Raw genomic sequence first — 27924 nt, 5'->3', positions numbered from 1 at the left:
CCTGTTCAAGGCCAGGCTGAATGGGGTTTTGAGCAACCTGCTGTACTGGGACGTGTCCCTGCTCATGGAAGGCGATTGGAACTGGAGAAATTTTAAGGTCCCTTCCAACACAAGCAATTCCATGAATCTCTGAAATCCGGGTATCTCAATGTTCGTAAGTTCCATCTAGCAAGTTTGCTCCAAAACTCAGAAGAAAAAACTCACATTCATACTAGTTGGTTTTGGTTTTTTGTGGGGTTGTTTTTGTTCTGTGGTTTTTTGTTGTTGTTTTGGTTTTTTTGTTTGGGGGGGGGTGGGGGTGTTGTTTTTTTTTTTCATTCTTGAATCTGCATCTCAAAAACCATTTTATCTCTGTCTGCATGTTTATTGTCCCTGTTTCTATCCTATATACACCCCACCTCTATCCAACAACTTGGCAATTTCACCAGGCTGTACAGAAAACCTGAAGCTCCAGAAGGAGGGAGGGTTTACATGAGGTCAGAGAATACTGATATTACATCATATTTACTAAAAGGAAGAAAAACAACATGGGTGGAGAAATGGAACAACTCTTCAAAAGCCAGCGGCAAAAGCAATGGAATCAACTCCTTCATGGTATTTTCCACCTCTTTGAAATAACTCTCCACAGAAATAAATACAATGAACATAGTTTAATTAAGAATTATAGCCATAGTCACATTACATCTCAGAACATTAATTCCCCCTGCATGAAGTTCTACATCCATACTTCCTAGAACAAGGAAGGGAAAATATCTGATAGTCTTCCATGCTTACATAATTTCTAAGATGGAAAATATTAATGAAAACAGTAGTATTCGCTTGGCATACTATGAAGGTAGTGCTTACTGCTTTTGGCAAGAGAAGGGATTATAAATAATAATATTTGAATATTAGGGAAAGGGAAAAATTGTATCCAAACTGTTTCACAGAACTAATGCTTTCAAACAGGATTTCAGCCCTGTAGAAGCACAACAAATCCCCGAAGGTTTTATTTTACCCTGAAAAGCATTTAAACAGGAGTGTTACTCAACATAAATGGCAGTTAACTACACACACAGAAATCCACCTTTTAAAACCCAATAACATTTATGGTGCTTGATTCCCTTATACACAGGCACACAATCCACTAGCTTCTCTTTCCCTTTCTAGAACTTAATGAGACTGTGCAATACTGGAGCAGTAGTCTAAAATATCCTGTATAGTGAATTCCATAGTAATTCCTGATCCAGGGTAGCAGCGAGCTATCAGCCCTTCAAAGTGCTTGTACTGTCGTATGAATTCATCTTGCATGGAATGCCACACAACCTGCCAAAGAAAGCAAACTTTAGGAAAAGTCAACTGACACAATACAGTACATAGGTGAACTAGAAGACATTGGCTCATTAACTGATTTTAAGTTCAGGTATCATTTTACAGTTAAAGATTATTAGTAAAGTTCAATAGATGGTGTTAACTCCATTAAATTCTTTTTTACCTATTAAAATCTGTAATGTTGACATGACTTGTAATAATACGTGCAAAGCAGAAAAGAGTAAAGATGGGGAAGTTTTTCTAATATAGGTATTGCTTTTGTCTTTCAGGAAAACACCCTGAACCAGAAAAGTGCTATAATTGACGTTTCAGACTTTAAAAAGTGGTTTAAACAAGTTTAACTCAAGTCTACTTATCATTTACTCCAGTGAAAGTTTACAGAGCGTCAGAAAAAACATTAGATAATACAACTATCAGAAAACATATAATAGAAAGTATTCTGCTATAGTGCACCAGCTAAGTTTTACATCAGGTTACCCATTCATTTAAATCTCATTCTCTGTTTCCAATATATTTTGCAGAACAGATATCACCCATTAATGGTCAGCTAGGGAATCATAAAGGAAGTTTATGAACTTTTTTTTCCTACCACTCTGGTCCAAATCAGTATTAAACAAATAGAAACAGAGTGGGATTATTAAAAAAAACAAAAACTGTACCTCAAAATTTATGTTTTAGAGTTATGCTGAACATTCTCAGAGAATACATATGCAAAAGCAGTAATAAAAAGCCTCTGTGTAACATCATAGCATTTTAAAGACATGATTTAGTTTACCTGAAGTAAGTTTTCTTCTTCACAGAGATGTTTATCTACCTTCTTGTAGAGATTGTCCAATCCCTTCTTCACTTCTTTGCCGGGATATTCCTTTATAACTTTACGAAGCTCTTGTTTATTAAAAGCCAGCTGATAGCTTACTTCCTCTTCTCGTATACCTTGTGCCACACGAGCTTCAACACCTTCAAAAAAATGCTAACAAGTACTAGCATTAGTCACTATCACAAATCTGAGCTAATTAACTTAATCTAACAAGGATGTGTGTGGTTAAATCTTGATTCTGCTTCATGACTGTTGTGTTCTCCCAGTTTTTTGGTTTTGTTTTTTTTTTTTTTTAATTGGGCATGAAGTATTGCTCAGCCATAAATATTAAAACAGAGCCAACAATACAGCAGTCCAAGTACTAGCATAAAAACTGAAACCAATCATTTCTATAAGCAATCAAGCTTTTCTTTGCAATCTTTTAACTACTAAGTGATCAGGCTCAAAATCCTCAACTCATGAGCTCATAGCCAGGGATCCAAATACTGGATCTTTTTGATGAACTCCATAAGCACTTGAGCATCTTTAAACCATAATTACACAAGAGCATATTTGTTCACAATTCTCCTCCCTTCTCACTGCCATTGAGCGGTTTTCTTAACATAGTAAATACAGAAGTTTTAAATAGAGGGAAATATTTCTATGAACATGCAAGTTGAGCTCAACAGTACATCACGTCTGGCTAGGACAACAGTAGCTCTATTTAACTTTCTTCATGGCAGCCTATATGGTGCTGGTGTTTTGGATTTGTGGCTAAAACTGGGCTGATAACAATGTTTTGGTTACTGCCAAACAGGTCTAACCTGACCAAATCATAGCACATAACACCATGCCCAGCTATAAAAATTAAGGTTGGAGGACGCAGGATTGGTGTTTGGCTTCAAGGTGGCTGTTGTGCAGAAACTCCTGGGCATCAGTCTGCTTGTGAGAGGTAGTCACTGACTTCTTTTGCATCACTTACTTTATTTTTTTTCTCTATCTTTCCCTCTCCCCTTCTCTAATTAAACTGTCTTTATCTCTGCACCCAAGTTTTTTCACTTTCGCTCTTCCTATTGTCTCCCCTGGAGAGGGGGGGACTGAGCAGCAGTTAACTACGTGGCAGCTTAGTTGTTGGTCAGAGTCAATCCAAAAGTGGGAAAGAGCAATAAAGCATTTTAGTTTTCAAAAAGGGAATACATCTTAAATATCTTTGAAAATGGATGTCTGAAATCCTGTTTATAGAAAAAGCCACGAGACATTCAAGTGGACAGAACTGAGTCTGAACCTAAATCACCACTCAGTTTAACATTTAGATCAACTTCAGACATAGAGAATTTTCCTATAACTTTTCTTCTTGTTGAACAGCTCAGAAACTACAGCAATTTTCTCTGCAGCTGAGGTGAGGAAGATTATCCAAAAAATCCTGATGACTTTTCCCCTCACTTTCTTCTTCCTCAAAACCATTTGCTTAAGACACTGATGTTTAGTCAGTACTATTAATTGCCATGAAAAATTTTGTTATTTTCATCCAAGACTGTTACCCTCATGAGTACTCTTGCCAGACATGCTCCAGTCCAAAACAGTAAAATAAGAGATTATGATAGATGCAGTGATAAAGAGATCAAATAGTGGAAATAATACATTCAAAAACTATCCTGTACCATTTAAATGAATTCTCAGATATACTCACATTTAATTTCTCAAGAGGCTGTCCCAGTGAGTAGATTACATAAGACTGAAGATGATCAGTGTATTTCTGTTTGGCTTCTTTTTTCTCAGCCTCCAGACAAGAAATTTTCAAGCGAGACAGTGTTGCAAAAATATGATGGAAGTTCTCCATCATGACGACATCCCTGGGTGTCTTCTGGCTTTCATTAGCTACTTTCTCAACTGAAAAAAATGAGAAGCAAAATATTTAAAATACCAAAAGGACAGCCAAATTCAGAAAAACCAATAACTATAATACTATCAAAAAAGGAACTCTGAATTTCATGTAACTGATTACCACCTATATGAGTAATTGTCAGAATTACCACTAAATAAAATGCTACTTAAGAGCCTTCAAAAGAAGCAACAGATACATACAGGCTCTAAATCAATGAAATTTGTATGGCAAAAAAGTCACTTATAAAAAGATACAAAATAATGAGTATGTATGGTCTTATTTACAGGCGTGAGGAACAAGTCACATTCTGGAGAGACTTACAAGCATGCTTTCAGTATCCCTAATAAATTGCACATGATAGAATTATTTAAGAGAAGTCACAGCAAAATCAATTCCCATCTTCACTAGGACAAAAATCTTCAATAATGTTGTGGAGTTTTTTTAAATGTACCTCTTAATCTCTGTTTTTGCTTATTAGCTTTATGGACAAAATTACCATCAGTCCCTAAATTTAATAATAAAAATGGATAATCCTGCACACAGATCTTTTACTTCCCCCTCCCTGTGCCAAAAAAAAACCCCCAAACCCAACAAAACAACAAGCCACCAAAAAATATTCTACCTATCCCTCTCTTACTGCACCTAAAAGTAGGATGGAAAGAGGATGGCTTTCACCAAGAGCAGGTGAGACTCCATGCCTGTTCATCCTTTAATCATTTTGCTGAGACTACCGGGATGCCCATCATGAAAATGATCCAGGGCACCCGAGTATCAGTAATGAGCACAGATTCATTCCAGTTAAAACTCTGAACTGCTAACTAGGAAAAATCTGCTACTGCCAATTTTTGTCCTTCCTGTATGATTTTTCACAGTGAAAAAAAAAAAAAAGACAAGAAACCACTTCAGATTGAGCATGCCAGGTTGCTTCCATCTCCCCTCCCTCTTCAGAGTCTTAACCACTTCCCTCTGTCACAACTCAAAGTTAGTTTACAGGTATGTACAAAGGGAAGTATCTAAAAGTATATTACAATCAAAAGGATTACACTTGCTCACTTACAATAACAGAGACAACCAAAATTTCAGCACAATCTTAAAAAAAATCCCATGTTAATTGGGGCAAATTTATATATAAACAGGTGGAAACAATTACTTTAATAGCTATAACAGCCTCAGAAGACCTACCACTGTCAAAGACAGCTCTAATAAGTTTTATGTAGGCTTTATCTAGATCTCCTCGTCGTTCTGCATTTTTGAAAATTGATTCAGCAAGGGCTGCAAACTCTTCAAATTCAGCAACAAATGGAAGGATCCCAACTTTACTCTTCTTTGAGATTTTTACTTCATCCATCTGCTTCATCTGATTACTCTTTAATTTAAAACAAGAACAAGTGTTAGGCTCCAGATCATGTAACAACTATTAAAAGAAAAATGCAGACATACTGAAAAAGTGACATTTATGCACCAAAGACAAATAATTATTTCAATTAGTACATCTATTTAGTCTTTTGCCATTTTTACCCTTAAATTTTTTTGAAGTAAAATAATTGGAAAGAAAAAGCAAAGATGGTCTTTTATTCCCCTTCATTTACTTAGTATTACAAAAACAAACACCCAATAAAAAATTTTAAAAAACCCAAACAAATTCATGCACCAGAAGCAATTAACAATTTTCATTTATAGTCTAACAAGGAACTTCACTTTTCTGATTCAGCCAAGCTAACAATTCCTTTTACTGCTGCAAGTTTCTTTAGTCCTCTTTTGAAGCAATTTTATTTCTGAGTGTAATAAAAAAATCAGTTTCCAAATATTTTAAGTATTAAACTGACCAAGAATGGTCAGTTTTATGATGTTTGCCTAGAGTCAAAATACATTTATGACAATAAAGTTACACCAGCAACTGTTTTCAGTAAGCCTGCCATATTTAATAAAAGGGTCATAACTGCATTAGCAAAAGGAAGTTTTACACAGTAGAGACTGCCTCTGCTACTGCCAAAAGAACTCACACATAAGTCCACAAGGTTTGGTTTGGGCAAGTGAAAAAGGCAGCTATATTTTACTCAATGGACATCAGTAATCTCAGTTAGGAGTACAAGTTTAAACAAACAACTAAGTATGTCAACTAGCTCAGAACTGTGAACTAGCAGTCTTATTTGTTACAAAAAGCTACTTATTAGAGAAAACTGGAATGGAGAGGAAAAAAGAAACACAACCACCATTTATTTGAAGGCTTGGCCAGTAGGAAAGCAATAAACTACTAATTTTCACTTGAAATTTAAAGCAAGAATTTAAGTATACAGAACTGTAAAAACAAACTGAGAAGGAATGGCCTTCCTATAATATTACAGTTAGTTTAACCAGAATGACTAAAGAACTTACAATGCACTTATCAAAGTTCCTTTTGACAGTCACCAAAACATTTCCAAGTGTTGTGCTGAGAAAGGATGCAGGGTCCACATTTTGTGCTGTCCATACATGATGGCTCATCTTAACTAACATATAAAGGGAATTAAAGCTATCAATCTTGTCTCCCAGTGCTATAAGGTTATTCAGCTCAGGTTCAATACAACGAAATATTTTTGTCATCATTTGTCGGATCATGTCCTTCCTATTAAAATGCGTAAGAGGAAAATATTACTCTAACAGTTTACTAGGCTATTTTACATGTTTTTTGATATATTTATTTGACATAGTAGTCTCATTTGCATTCAACAAGTCTCATGACTTTCAGCAAGTCAGTACCATACAGTAAAAATCAACAGTCAAAGGCTAAAACATTCCAAAAAGTATTTTCTCTGTGGAAGCTGCCACACTCTCTCAGAATTTTGCTAAGCATATTTTCTATATTATAATACCTAATTTAAATTTGCAAACTATTAAGAGAATTAAACAACTATATACAGAAACACCCCTCCTATATACAAAAAATATTCCTTTTACTGACACACTTAGTGCCTAGGTAAAAATTAAAAGTTCACTATTCACTTTCACTGAAAGGGAATAACTTCTGATTTTAGAGAAAAAAGTTTTATATGCCAAATAAACTCAAACACAGGCTTAAGAATCAATAATAAAAATAGCAGCACATACTCAGATGATACAGTTTGTGGAACACCAGGTGTGTATGAACGAGATAAAGCTACTCCATCCATTTCCTCCACTTCATTCTGTGAGAAAAAGGAATGTATTGTAAAGATAAGGTTTGTCTCCAATTCTACATCAAAGCGGTATACTTAGAGTATTACTATATCTGTAATGTAAGAAGTACCAGCTCCATACCCCCAGCACCCCCTGTCTTCAGAGAAGAAAACAGAGCAGTTTGCAAGTTTCTGGTAAGTTTCCAGTCACGTTCCATGGAATTCAATATTATCCACACATACGCCCCACTGTCTTCCTACATAGCATGATGGAATGTTTGTTGTCATCTTATGAGGAGACAAAGCCATGGCAGAGGAAACATGTCAGTCCTTTTCATGAATTTTGTACTGGTCAGCCAAAAATAAAGATCCTTCCAGTTGATGAAAAAAAATCAAATTCCTTATCACCTGGATCACATAATCACCAGTAAGTTCCCAAGTTCTCTTTTAAACTGGTCAGTACTTTTTTTAAAAAAAGAGAATGTAAGTCATACCGTTGTTGTTCCAGAGGTGCTCTGATGTTGTTGTAGTTTGAAAAATTTACTAATGAAGTCCTGTTCTGCCAGACACAGAGGCTCTAGTTCACTTAATACTTGCTCAAAAATCTAAAGGAAGTTAAAAATTTTATCAACACACCAAATACTATGGATGGTTAGCAATAATAATTTCAATTGTTTGTTGCATATACTTTCTATCTTCACTAACCTTTAGAAGGCTTACTACTACTAAACAGTTACTACTACTAAACAGAAATGGAAACAGTTTGTACTTAGATCTCTAAAAGAAATAGCTGCATCTTCAACGTAGTCCTTTCCTACTCATGTAATACTGTGAAGAAAGGAATAATCTATGTTTATCCACAACTAGAAGTTTTCTATTCATAGCACTTTTGTTCTATAATGGAAACACTTGCATTTCTATAGTAAGTCTTGGGTTCTGCCAGCATCTTTTCTGGCAGGGTTACTGAGTGGAGGAAGACAAGATTAAAAGCCTCAGGGAAGAAAAACAGGTCAACTGTGTATGTTGAAGTTAACTGCTCTGTAGAAAAAGCAGAAAAAGTTTCTACATAGCTGCTACAAAAAACAAGTAAGTAGGTTTTTGTATTGAAGTATGCAACAGAATTTTTAAATTTAAACTGAAGTGAAACACTATTTTGGCAATAAGTAATTATAATAATTTAATTTTATTAATACAAAATAAGGAATTTCTAAGTCAGCTGTTACACATGTTTCTCTTAGAACTTTCTCTGCAAGTATTTAAAAATTAAGGCATGCAATAATTTACATAAATTAAACCAATCTACCCATATAGGAAAGCCACACCGCTCAAAATTCCCATAGGAAAAATCCCCAGCAACCTAGTAGGTCAGCTCAATAGCTTACAACTCTGTGTATATTACATCACATTCACATATCCCCAATGGGTGTGAGATACAAGTGAGTAATTGAAAATAATAGCACAATAATTGTATAAACCTCTTTTAACAAGTTAGCTTTTCAATTCTAGACAAGTTGCTGCTAAATGTTTGTAACAACTTAAGTTATTATTGTTTCAGGCATGTATTTCCTCCCAAAAAAAAAGACTGAGCAATGATTTGAAGAGGTGGGAAGAAAAACACTCATCTCCATCAAATAATTCAATAGGGAACAACAAAATTATTTTAATCTCTGACTGATAACTGCTTATTTTCCTCTCACAGCACTGAGGAGTTAATTCCACAAGATACGGTGAGCACTGTCACTTTTAATGGTTCAGGAAAAAAAGTAAACAGATGCTGAGGACAGCAGGTTTTAAAACAGGATGAGGCCACTCCAATAATAACTTAGTGCTATTGGTTAAAGTTGAAAACTGATGATAACTAATGTGAAACCAGTGTAAATAACACTTTAGGGTCAAGTCCTGGCTAAAATTCTTATCTTCCCTATCTTTCACTTTTGCTTATATACCGGCAAAATGTCACAGAACACTGAATGAACTGGAAAAAATAAAACCAGTGGAGAATCCATCAGTTCCATTCCTATTTCCTTAAAAACAATATTTGGCTTAAAATTAAAAGACCTTTTTTATGCTTGATAGTCTTTAAGGACCACACACAGCACACAGAGAATTTAAATAGAATTTTATAATCTGAGAATAATACTGTGATCTACATATTTCTTAGGAACTACCTTTATTAGATGTATGGTACATACAAACTTTGAAATTGGCATGTTTTAGGATTTAAAACGTAGAGATTTTTGACCTATACAAGAAGGATATGTAAGATACTTCAAACACAAGACTAAGCAGGAATCCTGTGTGATCTTTTGGCTTTACCTTATCAAATTTTGTTCTGTCAGCCACGTCCAGGTCAGAGGCAGACATGTTTCCCATGTCTAACAGGGAGGATGACTGAGATCTACGGTTTCCTGAACTCTGAACAGACAGTTTATTTAGACTAGAAGTAGACCCAGTTAATTTTCCAGAACTTCCATGAAGACCTGTGAAACAAAGACACTATGATGGAGGAAAGTGAAGGCAGCATAAAATACTGAAGAACAGGTTTGTTACAGAACATATGAGATCAAGAGTTGCTAGTAGTCCTATATTAAAATCAAACAACTATAAAAAGCTATAAATGCTTTTGCTGTAAACATATTCTTTCCTCATTATTAGGTAACTGAGATTCAACAGCAATTTTCAAAGTATAAGTATTTAAATTCTCATTGTAAAAAGGTATAGGAAGAACAAAACTCTAAAATACAGTAACACAGGGATTGAAGACTTGAAAGCTAAGTTATTATATTTGACCAGTTATTATATTTGTGGATGTACTTTGGGCAAAGGCTGCCACAAGCAGAAGAACTGAACCACAGGAAGGAAAAAAAACTTACAAAGTTTTATACACACACAGGCACCTTTTCTTCTTGAACTTGATCTTTCTGCTGTTAACATCCTTTTATTTACAGTTTGTTCCAGCTATTTTGCTGGATCTACAACCCCACAGTAACTCTGCTGCTAATGCTCTCCCCTCTTCTTGATCATAATTAACATTCAGTCATTTCTTCATTATATTGTTGGGCCTTCTCCTAGGAGCCTGTATTTTCTTTTTTATTTCTTTTTCCCCAAATTTTTCAGAAATGTTGGACCAGGACAGAGAAAGCTAATAATAAAAAAGACCAAACAATTATCATTATTTGATCTCCAAGTTAACTTCTCACATCTAAGCCACAAAGAAACTTAAAAGGAATGCTGCAAGTTTCACTTAACTGCTGTGTTGGTATCTAGTCTAGGGATACAAGACAGTCTATAGATCAAATCTAAATTGTCACTTCAACCTACTGGAGGAGTGGAAAACTCTGACAAGCTCTCAGGCAAAAACATATTTTTACTATCAACTAGCAGCATGGGAAAACCAAAAGATATTGCCTTTATGTGCAAATCTTCGCAAATTCTATCTTGGAACCTAGAGCTGTGCTTCCTTTTTGCCTTGCAAGCCCAATGGTTCTGCTAATGTTTATCTCATTCTGAACAGAGTGCTTCAGTGTTAGGTAGATTCTCCCTGATGCAGCACTACATCGTAACATGGACACACATGCATTGACAACACCAACTAATGCAACTAGTTATACTCACTCTCAGTTTCCTGTTTGACAGCACTTTCTTTTCGAGGCAGTGTAGCTGGGATGGATTAGGTTGCAAGCATCAAAGACAAAGACAAGTTAAAATGCAGTTTGCACAAACCATGCACAAGACGCAAGTTAAGCTCTAACTGGAAAGAAACATGCAGAGAACTATAAGCAGCAAGTAACTACGTTGCAAACACATTTAGTTGGAGAGGTACTATTCTAGAAATTCAGTATCTAAACTACATGGAAGATAGAGTAAGTTTCTAGGTATTAAAATTTGATTTTTCTCATATAGTATGTTCAAAGAACACTTTTGTTAACATGTATTTAAGTTCTCCCAAATTGAGAAGTCCATTAAATTATTTGTCAGACTCAGTTTCCATGATAAATCATATCAAAAATAGACATAAAGAAATTAAAATGTACTTATGGAATTTTTTACTGAGTCGGAGATATTGTCCACCTTTTCAATTTAAAACACACAAGCAATTAACTGCAAAATAATTCATATCGACAGTAAGACTGGCTAACCTTTTCTTAGTTGTTGCAAATCAGGATGTTTACATAGAGAATACATCTTTTGCATTCATGCTGCACAAAAACAGATGACTGCAAATTTAGAGGGGATAAAAATAATAAACATATAGTAAAAAAATTTACAAAGATTTTTTATATTTTCCTGTTTCTTTTCAGAATGGAAGTTTCCTCAAGTGGACTTCAATATGAAATTTAAAGTAAATGGGCATTTGTAGAAAATATAGAATCCCTAGAGTAAAAGGCATTTGCATACATACACTAAAAGCAGTATGTAGTTTTAAAAAGATCTTGATGAGGATGGATGCTACAAGCCCCCCAAAATGGAGCAGGCAAGCAGAACCTACTGTACTAGAATGAGTAGCTACTTCTAAACGCCACAAACATGTCTTAAATACCAGATGTTCTCAAGTAGACAACACTACTGATAATTGTAACATCAAATTCAAATTTAAATCCAGCCTAGTTTTTAGATCTTGGGAGTTTTGGCAGATTTTGAATAAAAAATGTTTAGGCATAATATATTTGGTATACGCAACTGTCGTGTATTGGTCCCACTTCCACATCATCCTCAGTTTCTAAACACATGGGACTTCTTACAGAATGTGAAGAACTACAAAGTTCAGGTCCTGGACAATCAGGGGAGCATTAGTGGCTTTTGACAAGCTACATCATATAAACATATGACAGTAGTAGCACTCTTTCCAACACTGACTTTATGGTATTTAAGTATCAAAGTCTTGGCTTCATCAGAAAAGAAAAATAAAAAAGAAAAAAAGACTACTTAGACAAGTGTGAATGCTCATGACCCAGGCTGGGTTTTTTGGCCATAAAAATGCAGACAAAGAACCTTGCGCTAGCACAGAATGCCAGAGTTCTCCCAGCATCCCTCTGCGTTTGAGGCATTCAAACAGCAGTGCTATTCCCAAAGCACAAAAAAGGCAAGAACACACACCAACACAACTTGGAAACAGGTCATCTTTAGTATTTGAGTACAACTGGAGCATTATACACCTACACTACTCCTTAAACAAGTTTACTATTAAGAAGCGATGTATCTTTAGTAGATGTGCAATTCGTAGTAGAATAATCACTACAATGAATGCAGAACCCTTTGAAATTACACACCCTTATGAGGTGTTGCAATGTAAACAAATACATGTTGCACAAATACATGACAGAAGTCTTCTCAAGGTGCAGCTTTTACTCTGGTGAATTGAAGGACCTCTTTCTCCAAAATGATTGCTTCATAACATTTACACAAGTTAGGGAACTGCTACAAAAGCTGTCTCTTCACAAATACAAATCACAAAACAAGTGTCAAGACAAAGTGTTTAGAATGTTTCAGAAACCAATTTGTATTAGACTAAAGGTATTTTTTTTCTTACAGTAAGATTGTCTTTCGAGATTTATGAATTAAAATGTCCTGACAATGACATCTTACGGTGCCTCTTGCTTTCCATGTCCAACAGCTTGCCAAGACTTATCTTTCCAGTTTTCCCTCTCTCAAACAAGCCTCACCGCCTTCCTGCCTTCTTCCTGTCATTACATTTTTCTGGTTTCTACCATCAAACTTCGAAGTATAAATTCAAGACCCCAAAGAGGCTGACAGAACTCACTACTTACAGCACATAATTTTAGGATTAAAAATTCACAAACTGGTAAACCGCAGCAAATATAAATATTTGAAATAAGCTTTGAAACACTGCACCTCAAAATAGAGAACTGACAATACATAAATACACCACTGTTGCTTTTTAAGTATCCAGATTATTTTTTTTAAGCTTTACCTCCTATTCACACTAGACTAATCCAAGCAGGAATACTCCCTTAAATACCTACACGTTAACAAATTATGATTTCTAGTCTCAGGCTACATAGGTAAATCCCCCTGAAAAAAGCACATTAAAATATGTAAATTTTAGTAGGCAGAATTAGCATTAAAACTAGTTTCTTAAAAGTCCATCCGAGATTTATTTAAAGCAGAAATAACAGCAGAAGGAACACAAAACAATGCTGCCCAAACTCCCTTTAATTCCAAGAGCTGACTTTTCCAGTTTGTTCAGATAATAAACTGGGATAATTCAAGTAATAAAAAGTGAGCATAGATTTGAAAACTGAGAGAAATACTGTATTTTATACTTTTATTTTGACCAATTTCACAAGATTTCCATTGTGCTGCTTTGGCCTTGTGGAAGTCAGAAGTTTTATCAATATTTTTCATCCACTTTCTTCCATCTTGCCAAAAGTAAAGAATTTTACACCATCACAAAATCAACCCTAGGTGTCATAGTGAGTGTATTATATGCAAATAGTAAGATTCAAAGCAAGATATGTGCCTTTTGGAAGCTTACCAAACTTTTTTCCTTCTCTGGTCGTGCCTGTCATCTTGATCTTGGCAACTTCAAAGAAATCTTTTATTTCCCTTTCATAAAGTCGTGATAAATAATCCATATAATTCTTAAAAGAAAAATGTAAATTTAGTTAACAGGTATTCATACCAGTTTTATTATAGGTAAATAGCTCTTAAAACCTGGGCATTTTCAAGTCCTATTAAATAACAAACTGGTTTGGATTACGTAAATATATATAATTACGTAGCATGCACAAAAATATATTCATGATATTTAAACAGCTTATATTAATTTTCATAGTGAGTTCACTGAGCATTAATCAGAAACCTCTACTTTTCCTTCATAAAGAAAAACATGCAATGTAGTACATACAGATAGGATTACTAGTGATAGAGCATCACAGAATTCAATTCAAGGATAGAGAGAATTCAGCACCATTCTTCCTCTTCTATTGGACTCTTAATGTGCCCCCAAAAGCACACATAAATATGTAATTCTCATATTTTTTTATTAGAAGATCACGAAGTTGCCAACTATTCACTCTCTGCTTTACACTGAAGGCAAAGGAATAACTATTCCGAAGCAGTTTTCAAAGTCTAATTTAAATCTTCCATTTAAAAATGATAGTACTTTAATTTAAAAGACTTGTTTGTAAAGACTAACTTTTCCTTAACTTCTACCTGAACATTTTGTCTACTTCTGTAGTAATTTTTTTACTCCATGTTAGTTTTAAACAAAGTGGTTAAAAGTGTCATATGTACAAGGGAAAAGCATTCCTGTTTAATCAACTGTACAAGAGCCTTCTGAAGTTTTTGACACTACCAAGTGAAATGGAGGTGTATTGAAATAGAGATGTTACACCGGCAATAAGCACACCAATATGAAATTAAGTTTAATTATTTTTCTTACTAGGTTGTATAATGGCAAACTTGTTTTACATAAATATGAAGATAAATAATATCAAGCATAGAATGCTTGAAGAAAAAAACCTAACAAACAGAGCAGGAGACCACACATACTAAAATTGAAGCTTCCTATTCTAAAAAGGAATAAAAAAGGAGGAGTAGTGAGTTATACTTAATATATAGCACTATTAAAATAACACATACATACACAGGCAATTCTTTTGACTCTCAAGCCCAGTCTGTTATGTCTTATGTACATTCTCTAGCATCATTTGATCACTTCACATACCTTTGTTAGCCCTTCATATTTTCCATAATCTGTGTTCTTGAGCCACTCCATCAGTTTAGCATATCGAAGTAAATCTCTGTGAAATGGATGATGATTGGGTAATGTCAATTCAGCAGAGTGCTGGGCAAGAGTGGAACTCTGATCGTGACCCTTGATAAGAGAAAGTATTACAGTAAATCTGGAAGCATTACACAGATGTACTAGAAGTTTCCTGAAAATTTTAATATGAAGACAGCATCTCATTCAGACAAACAGAAAGGCCTCAAAATACCTTGCATAGAAGCAAGGTCTAGAGATGCAGACTGAAAAAGACACTTAACATAATACAGACACCAAGTTATTCCAGCCATGGCAGGTAGTACATCTTAATAAGCTTGTTCATTTTAAGGCCCTTTGCCTTCAGGATGAGTCACTTCGGCACTTTTTGTAAAAGAATGCAATGTACACCTGAATGAAAATTTAATGACAAGTGTTCAATTGTTCCTGAAAAATTTTAAGATATTATCACATTATTTGCCTAAAAAAAAAAAAGAAAAGCTGCTTCTATTTAAAGATGTTTTTCCCATATACCAATCTTCCCAAGTCCCCAGTTAGTTAATTGGTGGCCCAAGTGTTAATGATGAGCTTCACACCTTCCTTCTGAAAGCCTGATCCAGTTCAACACACTAGTTCACTTTGGACAAGGCAAAGCCAAACCTTTCTTGATCAAATCTCAAAAGCCTCAGTGCACACAGATTCCCTCTCCCTCCACACAAACTGACACACAGCACACTGTCAGTGAATGTCTACTAAACCACAGTTTACAACACGCAGCATAAACCAATCCATTTAACACAAACTACTCATTTCATTCTCCTCCTTTACACAAAGATCCCATCATATTGCTAGAAAAACATATGATTTAGCTTTGTAAGCTTTCACTTGCTTCAACTCACAAGCTTCCTGAGGAATTCAGAAAGAGCAAGTAAGGTAACACCTCTGTGCAGCCACACAGCAGAACACAAAACCACTACCCCTGGGTTAAAAGAGTGGAAGGTAAGTCTTATTTTCCAAATGGCTTTAGTATTTTCTGTGAAGTCTTTTTTTACTGGGCTTGCAGTAAATACAGCAACAGAACTTCTAGTTTGTGCCACGGCAGCACACAAAGATTGTACTAATTGGTCCCCAATTCCTGCATCATATGCAGGTGGTTTATGCAGGTCAGTCAATGTCCATCCCTGAGAGAGGAAGCATTCCTAACAGCTCAATCTTGGACATGACAAGTCAGCAGAATAAGCTATACCATTTAAAAACTGCCTTTGCCTTTTTCTAAGTTGGAACAGAAGCCAGTTTGGATCAAAACTAAAGCAACTTTGTCTTACTCTTTTTCTGTTGCACTGGGTACTAACCAGTTCAAGCCTTTTGCTAGAGAAAGCTCTTCCATAACACATTCACAGACTTGTTTAAAAAAGAAAAATCTAAGATTTTATTTGTAAAATACTAACTTTTTCTAAGTAACGCAACGCGAACACTGACAGCTTCTGCATAAAGCTTAACTACTACATAACCATCATAGAATGGTTTGAGTTGGAGGGGATCTTAGAAGACCATTTAGTTCCAGCTCCCCTGCAATAGGCAGGGACACCTTCACTAGACTCGGTTGCCCAGAGCCCTATCCATGAACAGGGCTTGAACACTTCCAGTGATGGGGCATCCACAAGTTCTTTAGCAACCTATTTCAGTACTTTTTCGTATCCAACATGAGCGTGAACTTACTCTGAGCCCTGCTCTTTTAACTACGTAAACTGACATACAGATAGACCCAAAGAAACAAGTCCTGGCCAACTTAGTTAATTTATGCTCACAGAATATGGGGAAGGATAACACTATAAATTTCACTTATAAAAATAATCCTGTAGTCTGACTTCAACAAAAAGCTAACGTCGTGTAATTACTGGAACATATAATTTGGAATTGGAATCCAGCCAGCATTAGCAACATCGCTGTTGTTGTGATTACTGAGGTCATACTTGATACTGTGAGCATACTTTCGGGCATACATATAGGAAATCTTTTCAAAAAATCTTTGATATGCCTCTATGAAGAATAGATTAGATAAACTCCCTCTAACCCCTTGTTTGTTACATTCCTACACCATGCATTTTTAATGTTCAGTTTCATTATAGTTTAACATCATTTACCCACTAGCTTTCACAGCTTTCTTCAACTACATCAATCCAAATGCTCATTTATATTACTGCTAGGAAATACTCAGCTATCCAAATTTTTATTTCTTCCTTCATGTAACCATTTTATTCATGTCCCTTTATTACACAGAACTTTTCCTGGTTAGTAGTTGCATTCTTCAAAAAGCTAGATGACAAATACCCTGACAAGGTAAATTTCTCTCTCCAGGCCAACCCTTCCACAGGACTAATCATTCTGGTTACAGTAAATCATGTTCTGTTCAAGTCTGCTCTAAAACATTACAGAGCTTCTAGAGGTACCTTTCCCATCTCATTAATGGGCTTTCTCTCATTCCACATAAATTTATATCATTGCCCTAAATTTGTTATTCAACAAAGCTTCAACCTACTTCATATTTCCGAGGCGGAAAGCCTGGGGTTGCCTTTAAATTGAGTGTGGAACCTGGTTGTTAAAAAAAATCTTTAAAGTAATAGGTTAATTAATTATTAGTATTACACAATAAAGACAACTACATTAACTGCTAGTAAATAGTTTTTAACACTGCAGCAAATGGCAATCTGAAGTTCCATTTCTGTTTAAAATTTTTAATATTTATTCTCCTTTTAATGTAAAGGAGGTGAACTACTTTAGTATCTTACAATAGCAGTTTGAATCAAGCATTGATTTCTTTTGCTTTTCAAAAAATAAAGAGCAATCTCATACTTACAAGGAAATACATTTAGGCCCAAATATAACTATGCTTTTCCACCTAATGATTCCGAAATCAGAATGTCTTGCTTATATCAACAGTTGCCTAGACATAATTGTGTTTTCATCTCACTTATTAATTTATAATTCTTTACTGTTATCTTAGTTTTTTCTTTAAATTACTTTTTAAAGAAACATTGTAAATAAATAATGCATCTCTTTAGATAGTAAAGGTAACAAAGTATTGGAGGTTTTCAACAACATCAGAGTAAGAAATTGCTGCATTCCTCAAACTAACAAAACAAGCTCATTTTAGTAAGATTATGCAAAAATGTTTTACCTCCAGCACTTGAATCTCTATCTCAAAATGAGTAATTACAGTAATTACAAACCCTTTTTCCTCTCTTTTACAACAATGAAAAAGCTTTGCAGAGTCTCATCTCTTGCAGTTAATGAACTCTTCCTGCTTAAACGTAACAACAAAGTCATAATTTTTATCTGTTCATTAATACCCCACAGCTAACAGCAAGCCAAAACATTTCAGAGGGCAAGTTTGTATGAAAAACAATGTGAGGCCACAACTAGTATCAGAATTTTAAAAAAGTAAACTGCTAATTGGTAATACCCTTCTCAACAGCACCAAAAAGTGTCTTAAGAATAATAATTTCATTTAATACACATAATATTCACAGTAATAATAATCTCTTACCATTTTTTTAAAAATAAAATCCTCAGAAGACAACATCATAAAGACATTCTGTTAAACAGTCACTTCCATACACAAGTCCAACATTCAAACTTTGTGGATGCATTTACACAGGACTTACACAAACATAGCTTCTACTTGCTCATTTAAGGGCTGGGACACAGTCTAAACCCAACTTTTCAAAACATGGAAAGCGTCAGAGGAAAAATACCTTCTTAAGAACAGAAGCTAAAGGCAAAAACATTAATATGCTGTGGAGCTGGAATTCTTCTGCAAAGTGGAAAAAATGTAGGAAGCAGCTATCTTTGCCATAAAAAGCCAGGCTCGAAATGCAATTTTCTATACAATTATACAGTGTTACTCTATTCCATTTTCTACACACAGTCTAATACATAAAATTTAGAACTGTAAAACTTTTATTGTGCTAATATCTATACAACCAGAATTACTAATTTATTTACAAATACTACAATTTCACACAATTGCAGTACCTGTACCGTTGTGCATTTATTACCATTTCCTGAAAATATTTTTCCTCCATGCATGTCAATCTGTGTTTCAGCAACTTTTGGGGATGAGATCAAAGGAACGTTAGCTCATAAACAGATAAACAAAGCTTAAAGGCTGACAAAAATAGTAGAAGTCAAATGGGACGTAAGTCTGACGCTGGGTAATCAGTAAGGACAGACTTCTTTTTGCAAAATCAAAAACACAGTTGCTAGTTAGATAATTCAAGCTCAGGAAAAAAATTAGTTAGAAAATCTTGAGCCAAACTCAATGTACTCACTGGAACTGAATGATAGGAGGACCTGTTATAGAGTTGAAGGAGGGTCTGAGTAAACTAATTGAAGATAAAAAAACCACAAATTAAAAAGCTGAGGCTAAAAAAACCACCCAGACTTTTGGAAACAAGTGTAAGGACAGTGTTTTATGAATAATTCAAGTTAAGAAACAAAACCAAGGTTCAGACATTTTTTTTTGTATGTTTGGTTTTGTTTTGGGGTTTTTCTTTATGGTCTTTGAGGTTCAGAAAGCAAGAGCTTCTATATTTTCAGCCATTAACATCCTTTAAAAAGGTCAATGCTTTTTCTCCTCAAAAATCAAGTTCCACAATTAAAATAAGTCTTTATCTATCACATAATGCATTTAATTATAATAGCAAGCCCATTAAAAGGGATGTTTGGGATTTTTTTAAAATGTAAGAGCCTTCTGCAGGCAGTTATAGTTCGGTATGCTCAGCAATATTTCTGCCTGAAGACCTTCTAGCATTTACTGATTACAGCACAGAGTATGTTCAATTTCAGACAGATTGTTTTTCTTCTCCAGAAAAGTTTGTGACCAAAAATTTCATAATCAATAGTAAGAAATGATACCTGCTGAACAAATACGCTGTTCAAATGACTGGCAAGTCTCCGTGCAAACTGTTCACGCAGGTCACTAAAGCGCTGCTGCTGCTGCTTCACTGCATGAAGCATATCATGTCCTACAAACAAAAGTACTTTAGAGTGCACAAAATACAGAGTAATATATTGTATAGGGGAACCGAGAGGAGCAGAGGCCACAATTCCTTCAATCAACAGAACAAAATCTGAGACTAGATGGCGAGGTACTACAATAATAAATTTCGTTTGTTAGACAAAAAAGTAGTTAGTAGTCTAACAAAAACATTACCTGGACGAAGAGCTACATTCATACACTGCAGAAGGGCATCTGCTGCATTAGTGCAGGCCTCAATGCCTCGAGAAGATGTCAGATCTCCCTCCTGAAGGGCCTTTATATGGCCCTTAGCCAGATCCATGTGATTCTACAAAATAATGGATAGTGTTGTCCATAAGCTGGAAGCAAATTAGTTTGCTATACTAGTGAACCAAGAAGGATAAATATGATTTTGTCAGTATAAATTACTGAAAATAGTGCAACAATGAAATAGAGAAATAAGCTCATTATTTTATAGAAACCTCATGCTAAAGAGGGTAGCAAACTAAAAGAATTTTATACCTGATGTGAACAACCATAATAAACATAACAAAAATACTTACCACTAAGAACTCTATCTCTGACAGTAGTTTAACATTATTTGTGTTGCTGAGATGAATTAGGTGGTTGCTTTCTGAAATTTGATCCATTTGCTCCTTTACGCTCTGAAGCATTTCTTCGTAACTGCTCAGCTTTAGCTCAATTTGGTCAACTTCCTTTAGAGCTTCATCCAACAACTTCATCAAGATATTCACCTGTTTCTCTGAGGCCATAATGGACTGAATATTTGCCTGTAAAGAAAATACAGTCACATTTTAGAAGACATTTTTGTATCTCAAAAGTATTCTGATATCTCCTTCTCCCTCTATTACTGTCAAATAGTTTCCAAAACTCTTGATGAAATCAACAAAACAAAATAATATAAGCCATAGTGTTACTGAACACAGAAATTCCTGAATCTGTGACACTTCCTTGTTTCAAAAGGTAAGATATAAAGCCAAAACTTTGCTCAAGTTCTTGGAGCTGAAGTATTGATCTGCAGAAAAACAAAAAGCTGAACAGTAATCCCTACTATACCAAAACAATTAAAAAAAAAAAAACAAAAAAAACAAACAAAACAAAAAAAAAAACAAAAACAAAAAAAAAAAACCAAAAAAAAAAAAAAAAAAAAAAACCCCACATAAGTGATAAGGTCAGATTTTCTGTTGCAAGATCAGCCATCGCCATGACAGCAGCAACTTTCAAAATATACAAGAAACACACAACTTGACAGTTTGAGGAGATTCTTGATGGCTCCCTCAAGTCTATACCCCCTGCATCTCCTAAGTCTGCCAAGTGATCTCTAGAATGCTGGGTTGTCTAAAAAATATTTACATTTAAATACATGACAGGGCACATTAACTATCTTTTCAGAGAACACTGTGTGGTCAGCATCAAAGAGAACAGTTGAACATGCTGGCACACTGGACATTAGAAGGAATACTTACCCCATCCAGCACTTGCAGCTCTCTTGACAACTTCTCTGCAAAGGCTTCAGCATTAGCAATAGCATATTCACACCCTTCCATCATTATTTCAATATCCTGTTCCTCTCTTGCATTTAACTCCTGGTATTCATCCACAGCTTCTTCATCACCTCCAGCTACACTTTGATTCTCTCCACTTGGAACAGATTCTTAGGCGGAGAAGGAAAATAAAACATGTTATCTAGTCCAGAAAGTCACAAGCATTTTAAGACTACTTAAGTATGCTTAAGTTATCTGTAAGTAAATTAATCCATTAAACAACTCTCCTAAAAAAAGCACCTGCTGCCTATCAACACATTTTTCAAGTCTCAGTCTTCCACACGCTTCATTACAATTTCCAGAACTGACTCCCAACAGTAATGGTTTCCAAATTATGTAACATAAGCAAAATACAAACATCCACCTTTCTTTATTCCAAGGAACAAACCTAGTCTCAGCTTATTCACCTCTTACGCTGGTCATCAGCATTAGAATATATGACAATATTACACTCAGTTTGTTAGTGGAAAATCAGTACAAGTTAGATTCTCTTAGTTGACAGAGCATAAGGGAAACATACTGAAGTTAAGATATATGCCACTGAATAAATAAAAGTTATCTCAACTCTCGAGATGAGTTTCACAGCAGGAAAAGTACTGAGTTAAGTGAAAAGCAGTGGTTTCATTAACTATGATTTCTCACAGCAGTGCTTAATTAATTTAACAAGCCGCTCAAAGGCTGACTAATATAAACACAGTCCAGAGAGAAAGTGTTTAGGACATTTGAAACATCTCTCTTATCTCTAGCAGCAACTTGATAAGCTAACCAAAGCACTAAAAAAACAAAACAAACAAAAAGCATATTATTTAAGAAAATTGCTTACAAGGCAAAATAAGGAAAGAGGTGTTACGCACCTTCTGCAACTTTAGGAAGTTCTGAAGAATTAAAAGGTATGGAAAAGCAGAGGAAAGGAAGCAGAGAATGTTAGCTAGACAAAGCACGAACACTGTGTATAAATTTAAGTGGCAGTAAGTTTGAATGTTTTATTATTGCACAAACTTGAAATGTTAGATGCTGGTTTAAAACAAACTCTGGTTAACACCAAAATACAGAAATGTTATCCTTCCTGTTTCACATTTCTAATTCAAATTTTTCTGCGCACACCAATCTAGTATTTAATACCAGCAGTTTCACGACTTCTGACAGACTCTATGTGATATACTCTTACTTGCTAAACTTTACTGTAAAATGTTGACTATTAAAAGATAATGTGACTGTAAAAACGTTTACTACAGGATAAGCAAACAAGATACAAAGCTATTCCTAGTAACCAATCAGTCACATAAATTGTAATAGAGTCCAGCAGAATTTAGCACATGCCTCACAATCAACGAACTAGAAATCCCCATTACCTTCTAGAATATTACAGATGCTCACTTTTTAAAGCATTTTCCTAATTCAGGGGAAATTAAATGAGAACAAAAGCAGATTTGTTACATTTAGACCCACCAGTTCTTGGAGGTAGATTTTATTTTGTTCAAGAAACAGAATGTCTTAGAAATACAATAAGTTTATCAATATTTATAACTTTGTCAATGAAGTATTTTGTCTTTGTTCTCAGTTTTCTAACAGAAAATCTGTTATATAGCCATCTTGCTTATCTGAAGACTTAGAAAATATAAAGTTGAAAAGAAATAAGAACAAGAAAACCCATCAGGATTAAGAGTATTTTTTAGTGTTTTAGTGTATCTGTTTTACATCAGTAATTACTAAACTTTATACTTCAAATACAGTTGCAGAAATTTACCTTCCAATAGCTGTGAACTAACATTAATAAAGTCAATTTTCTTTCTAAGGTATCTCTGATTGAGTTTCCAGATACATGAAATGAAGGTGTTCTTTTCCACTGTGCTGCTTGCAACCCATTTGTATACTTTGTCAAAATGCAAATCAAATTCAGGACTCTCCTGCAAAAGATGAAATATGTTACAGGCTCCACAGTCAAATGATTCTCTAAGTAGCAGAGATTGTCCACACATTTAATTATTGAGATGACAGATGCCGACCTTAAGCTCATACAGCAATTTTAGGGCCCTCATACACCTTAATAAAGGTGCTAAGATAGTGATAAGTGAAAAACCAGTATCCATGCAATGACAGCAGTATTTTGTCAAGGCAGGTAAGACAAAAATAACACAATAGAGAGAGATGTAAGATTTTCAACAAAGTTTATAACAACAAATCAATTTAAGTGGTCAAAAATAGGTTGCTCCTATCGTTCTGCAGAAAAGTCCACCATATCAGGATTGTATGCTTCCAGCTCACCCTCAAGCTGCTCATTAAGAACATTTTAAGTGTCCCAGCAAAAAAAAATTACATGTAGCAGAACATTTTGGACATTTTGACAAATTTATGACTGTCATTAGTAGAAGAGTCATAAATTTTCTTACTGGAAATTAAGTTTGGGGAAAAAATTTACATAAGACTTAAACCAAAAAAATACTACTTTGCAGATGCTCTCTATACTCACTACAACTAACAAGGCAGATATTGAGACTACTGCTATTCAAGCATATCTAGACTACTCTTACTCAATTTACCAGTGTTATATTCTTGCAAAGGCTGAAACAAAACATAGGCACAGGCAACACAGGAATGCGTCATCTTAATTAACCTGTTAGCAATCTAATTTTTAAAGCAGCCAGTATCAAGGAAGTTAAGTCTACCTTGGAATGAAGAGGATGTTGTGAGCAGAGGACTAAACAAAAAAGTGACACATACTTTAATAGCATCTTTGGCATCAACAACAGCAAGGTCTCGAAGTGCCCATGCAGTCTGCCTTTTGTAAAAGTCTCCTTTGTCAGATTTTTTCACTTTTACCACATTTACTTGGACTGGCCGCTCCGTTGTCACTATTAAATGAAATAGGAGAGTAATTTCAAAACGCACATACTACTTTTACATCTGTTTCTGCTGTACTTCGACTTCTCAAATTGTCTGTGGGGGAGATTTCATAGTATTTATTTGATGAAAAGAGACCCTTTGAAACATTTTCATCCACAATAACCACAGCTCAGTTTAAGTCTCGACCAAACAGGTATATATCTCTACACAGCTTGGGAGGTAATGAACCCAGTTTATACCTAAACTATTCCTTTGATACAGCAGATCTTGGACCATGACCATGTAACTGACAAAGCACAGACATTAACTGGAGAGTACAGTCAGAATAAAATAAAAAATCCAGATATCTTTCAGTCAAAAAAAAAAAAAAATAAAAAAATTCTAGCAAGCCAATTTATCTATAGATCAACCCAAAGCACCTAATTTTTTAAAGAGATATAATGTAATAAACATACACTTAAAGGAACATTAGAACTCAATTCAGTTGCTGTGCCTTTCCTTGGACTCCAATCAATATTCTTTAAAGCATTTTATTTAGGGTTATCAGTTTAGATGATTACTAAACCCTATTTTAAGCACTACATAAAGCCTGCTTCAAAAGCCCACCATTCCCAAAAGAATAATTTTTAATTCTTTTCTTTCAAATTACAATTGGATCTGTGAAGAAAAGTAGTGGGCTTTGTTTCTTTTCTTAGTAGAAGCAATAATGGAAGTACAAGCTATAACTAATTTTCTCCATTAGGAATGGAAAGCACCTGTTTTACACAAGTCAAGAATAAGGATTGTACATAAAGCTAAAACAAACACAACCAAGTAAAAAACAAAGCTGAAGACAAGAAATACAGCGTGGTATTCCTATGTACCTGTGGCACACAAAAAGCAGTTCCTCTTCTTTTTGCCTGCTTTGCACACGTTCACAATGCTCAATAAACGTTCATCATTGGGAGTAAAAATATCCCTCTGCAAAGCATGCTTGATTGCAGTCATTTTCTCTCAGCTGAAAGGTTTTAGGAGGTAAAAATAAACCCAAGCACATTTAACGGACACACAGAAAAAAGGAACCAGTCGTGTTCTTACTGTAACTACAGGATTTTAAAATGCAATTTTACAGGTAACTTAATGACTTGTAAACTAGACAGGCATGATTTGGGTAGAAGACCAGACCACTTTAGGAGAAAAATCAAAAAGAATCTTATTGTAATTTATTAACACCTCGATGATCCTTTAGCTTAATTTAATTGAGTACTAAAAGCTTCTTTGTAGTAGAGGGAAATACAAGGCACTAATATAAAAAAGTTGAAACTGGAATCAAGAAAAAAAGACCATCCAATGTTCAAGCTTGTAGAATTAAATCACATAAGAAAGCACGAAAAACAACAAACAAAACCAAACCAAAAACCCCACCAAGCTTCAGAAAATTAAGGGATTAGCAATGTTTGCTTGATTGAGAACAGTTCCTCACACTACATAGAGATTTTATCTAGACTGAACAGAGAAACACATTAGACATCACATCCCAGTGTTTTTATTTAAATACAGAAATTTCAATATTATCTGTGTAGAATTAAAATTCTACAGCGCATTGAAAGCATGATTAGTACACATGACATGTTACACTGCTTGATGCTGAGACAATATATGGAGTTAAAGTGAGTTTGGCTTATTCTCTCAAAGATGTCTGAATTGCTTTCTCTGATAAAGTCACAGATAAAGACCAAATCTTGGGCACTACAGTAATTTTGAAGATTAGTAACTCAAGAACTTTGTGAAACCAAGGGCCACCATGCCGAAGTGAAACCAGTATTGTCAAGTGCACAGAGCTCAGGGCACACTGTTTATATGACACCCTATGGCAAAGTACCGCTCCACAGCTGCTAATAATTTTCCTTCTTTTCATCAAATGATGTGCCCACCTTTTCTTTCCCAAATTGTATCAGGTTACCATTCCTGTTACTCTTCAACAGATGCGTTTGATGAACACACAAAATACCAATAACCTGCATTTCAGATTCAGATGTCTCCTTCTTATTTGGGATTTTATTTTCTGCTCTAAGTCACGATCAAACAGCTACAAATTGCTAACTCTCCCATTTCAGTGCTAACACAAGTTGTCCAGGTTAGGCGGAATACACCTTTCCCATAAAGCATAGCATGATAAATCCAAGATCCAAGATAGGCTCTCACATACAGTTCAATTTCTGAGCTACAAACTCAGTCCCTTTAGTCACAGCCACCAAAACCTTCACAATGTGCCAGGACCAAGCACAAAACTAAGCTTTTCACACTTGAATCCTGCTGTCTCAAAGAAACACAGAATTTAGCCTAAGGAGCTGGAAATAAAGCTCCTTCCTCAGAAAATGAGCTTCAAGAAAGCAGAGACCACACCAGACTCAGATAAATCCCTTCCGACATTGCTGAATTGCGACATTTTTCCCTGTAATGTTCCAGACAAAGGCTACGTGAAATCTGTCAGAGCCATCACATCACATGGCAGACGCGGCCTGTCCAGGGAACACACGCCAGATGCGGCACAGCAATGTGGTAAAGCTGCTCAGCACTGCTTGGCTTCTCCTAGGGTGCAAACAGGAAAAGGCGCTACTCCTGCATCCTACCGGGTCAGAACGTAACACAAGGGCGCAGCCCACCCACAGCATCCCCCGCAATCAATCAAAAGATCAATAACGTAACAGAAAAACTCCCAAGAGCTACCTAGAGCAGCGGCGGCCTCCCGAGGGCCCGTCTGACACCGCTTCACCGCTTCACCGCCTCCCGCCTGCGAGTCCCGCACAAGCGGCCCCCGACCCGCTCCCGCCCCGAACCCGGCGGCACGGCCACAGCCGAGCCGGCCCGCGGAGCACCGCGGCAGCCCCCCCGCCCGAACGGGGGAAGGAGCGGAGGACGCCGGGGCCGCCCCTCTCTCACCGCGGCGCCGGGACAGGGCCGGGAAGCGCCGGGACAGGGCTGGAAGAGCCGGGAAGGGAAGCGCCGGCCAGGGACGCGGCTCCTCCCGCACGGCTTCCGCCCACGTGACCGCGGCGCGCGGCTCGGGCCGGGCTGCCCGCGCAGCGCCCCCTAGCGGGGAGGAGTGAGGCGAGGCGTGCCCGGGGCGAAGCGGCCGACCCGAAAGTGACGTCACGTCAGGGGCACTCGGAGGGAGTTAGGTCTGTTAGGGGAAAAAATGAGTCCACAAAAGAAATGCAGGTAAACCTGGTGTTGAAAGATGCATTACAGTGCATTACAGTGTCACACACTGAATTACAATGTCCAGCTCTGACTGCATGCCGTAATTCCACTTGGCCACAGCATCAGGACTAATGTCACTTCATAGAATCAGCAAGCTTGGAAGAGACTTTTAAGATCATCAAGTCCAGTCATCCACCCAGCACTGTCACTATAACCCCTAAACCACTAAGCCTTATCACCCTATACCACATCCAGACACCTTTTGACCACCTCCAGGGACAGTGACTCCACCACCCCAGGCAATCTATTCCAATACCTGACACCACTAACAGTGAATAAGAAATTCTAGTATCTAATCTGAATCTCCCCTGTCTCAGCTTTAGGCCATCTCCTCTTGTCCTCTCTCAGCAGGCACAGGAGAGACCAAACCCCTGCCCCCACAGCCTCCTTTCAGGGAGTT

General features: G+C 36.1%; 1 protein-coding gene across 14 annotated transcripts; it reads right to left on the bottom strand.

The window, feature by feature from the left end:
- Window positions 1–631: 631 nt before the first annotated feature.
- EXOC1 (exocyst complex component 1) lies at window positions 632–27307 on the bottom strand. Of its 14 annotated transcripts, none has more exons than XM_040064474.2 (21): window positions 27204–27290; window positions 25145–25278; window positions 24159–24289; window positions 23185–23344; window positions 22292–22312; window positions 21360–21547; window positions 20436–20663; window positions 20068–20200; window positions 19770–19879; window positions 19184–19237; window positions 14817–14966; window positions 13623–13728; window positions 10742–10786; window positions 9443–9606; window positions 7621–7731; window positions 7080–7156; window positions 6369–6597; window positions 5175–5358; window positions 3798–3997; window positions 2087–2281; window positions 632–1305 (listed from the first exon to the last, which is right to left on the bottom strand). In XM_040064474.2, the coding sequence occupies exons 2-21, from the start codon at window positions 25266–25268 to the stop codon at window positions 1153–1155; spliced, it is 2763 nt and encodes a 920-aa protein (XP_039920408.1). In that variant the 5' UTR covers window positions 25269–25278; window positions 27204–27290; the 3' UTR covers window positions 632–1152. The 14 variants fall into 14 exon arrangements, with proteins under 14 accessions (XP_039920408.1, XP_039920406.1, XP_039920411.1 ...); XM_040064472.1 differs by lacking the exon at window positions 27204–27290 and adding an exon at window positions 26991–27123; XM_040064477.1 differs by lacking the exon at window positions 19184–19237 and having other exon boundaries at window positions 27204–27307.
- Between the last annotated feature and the right edge of the window lie 617 nt (window positions 27308–27924).

This window comes from Hirundo rustica, chromosome 5, assembly GCF_015227805.2.
Source record: "Hirundo rustica isolate bHirRus1 chromosome 5, bHirRus1.pri.v3, whole genome shotgun sequence".
In the NCBI taxonomy this organism is placed as follows: Eukaryota; Metazoa; Chordata; class Aves; order Passeriformes; family Hirundinidae; genus Hirundo; species Hirundo rustica.
Note: the sequence above shows the minus strand (reverse complement) of the source record. Positions and strands in the feature narration are given on the sequence as shown.

What these genes read in the sequence shown, in the direction of transcription:
- EXOC1 (XM_040064474.2), bottom strand. Translation starts at nt 25,268, where the DNA reads ATGACTGCAATCAAGCATGCTTTGCAGAGGGATATTTTTACTCCCAAT. An exon ending in AGCTGCAAGTGCTGGATGGG is followed by an intron (nt 20,664 to 21,359) that starts GTAAGTATTCCT and finishes TTTTCTTTACAG; the next exon opens with GCAAATATTCAGTCCATTAT. An exon ending in AGCCTCTTGAGAAATTAAAT is followed by an intron (nt 2,282 to 3,797) that starts GTGAGTATATCT and finishes AGTACTTGTTAG; the next exon opens with CATTTTTTTGAAGGTGTTGA.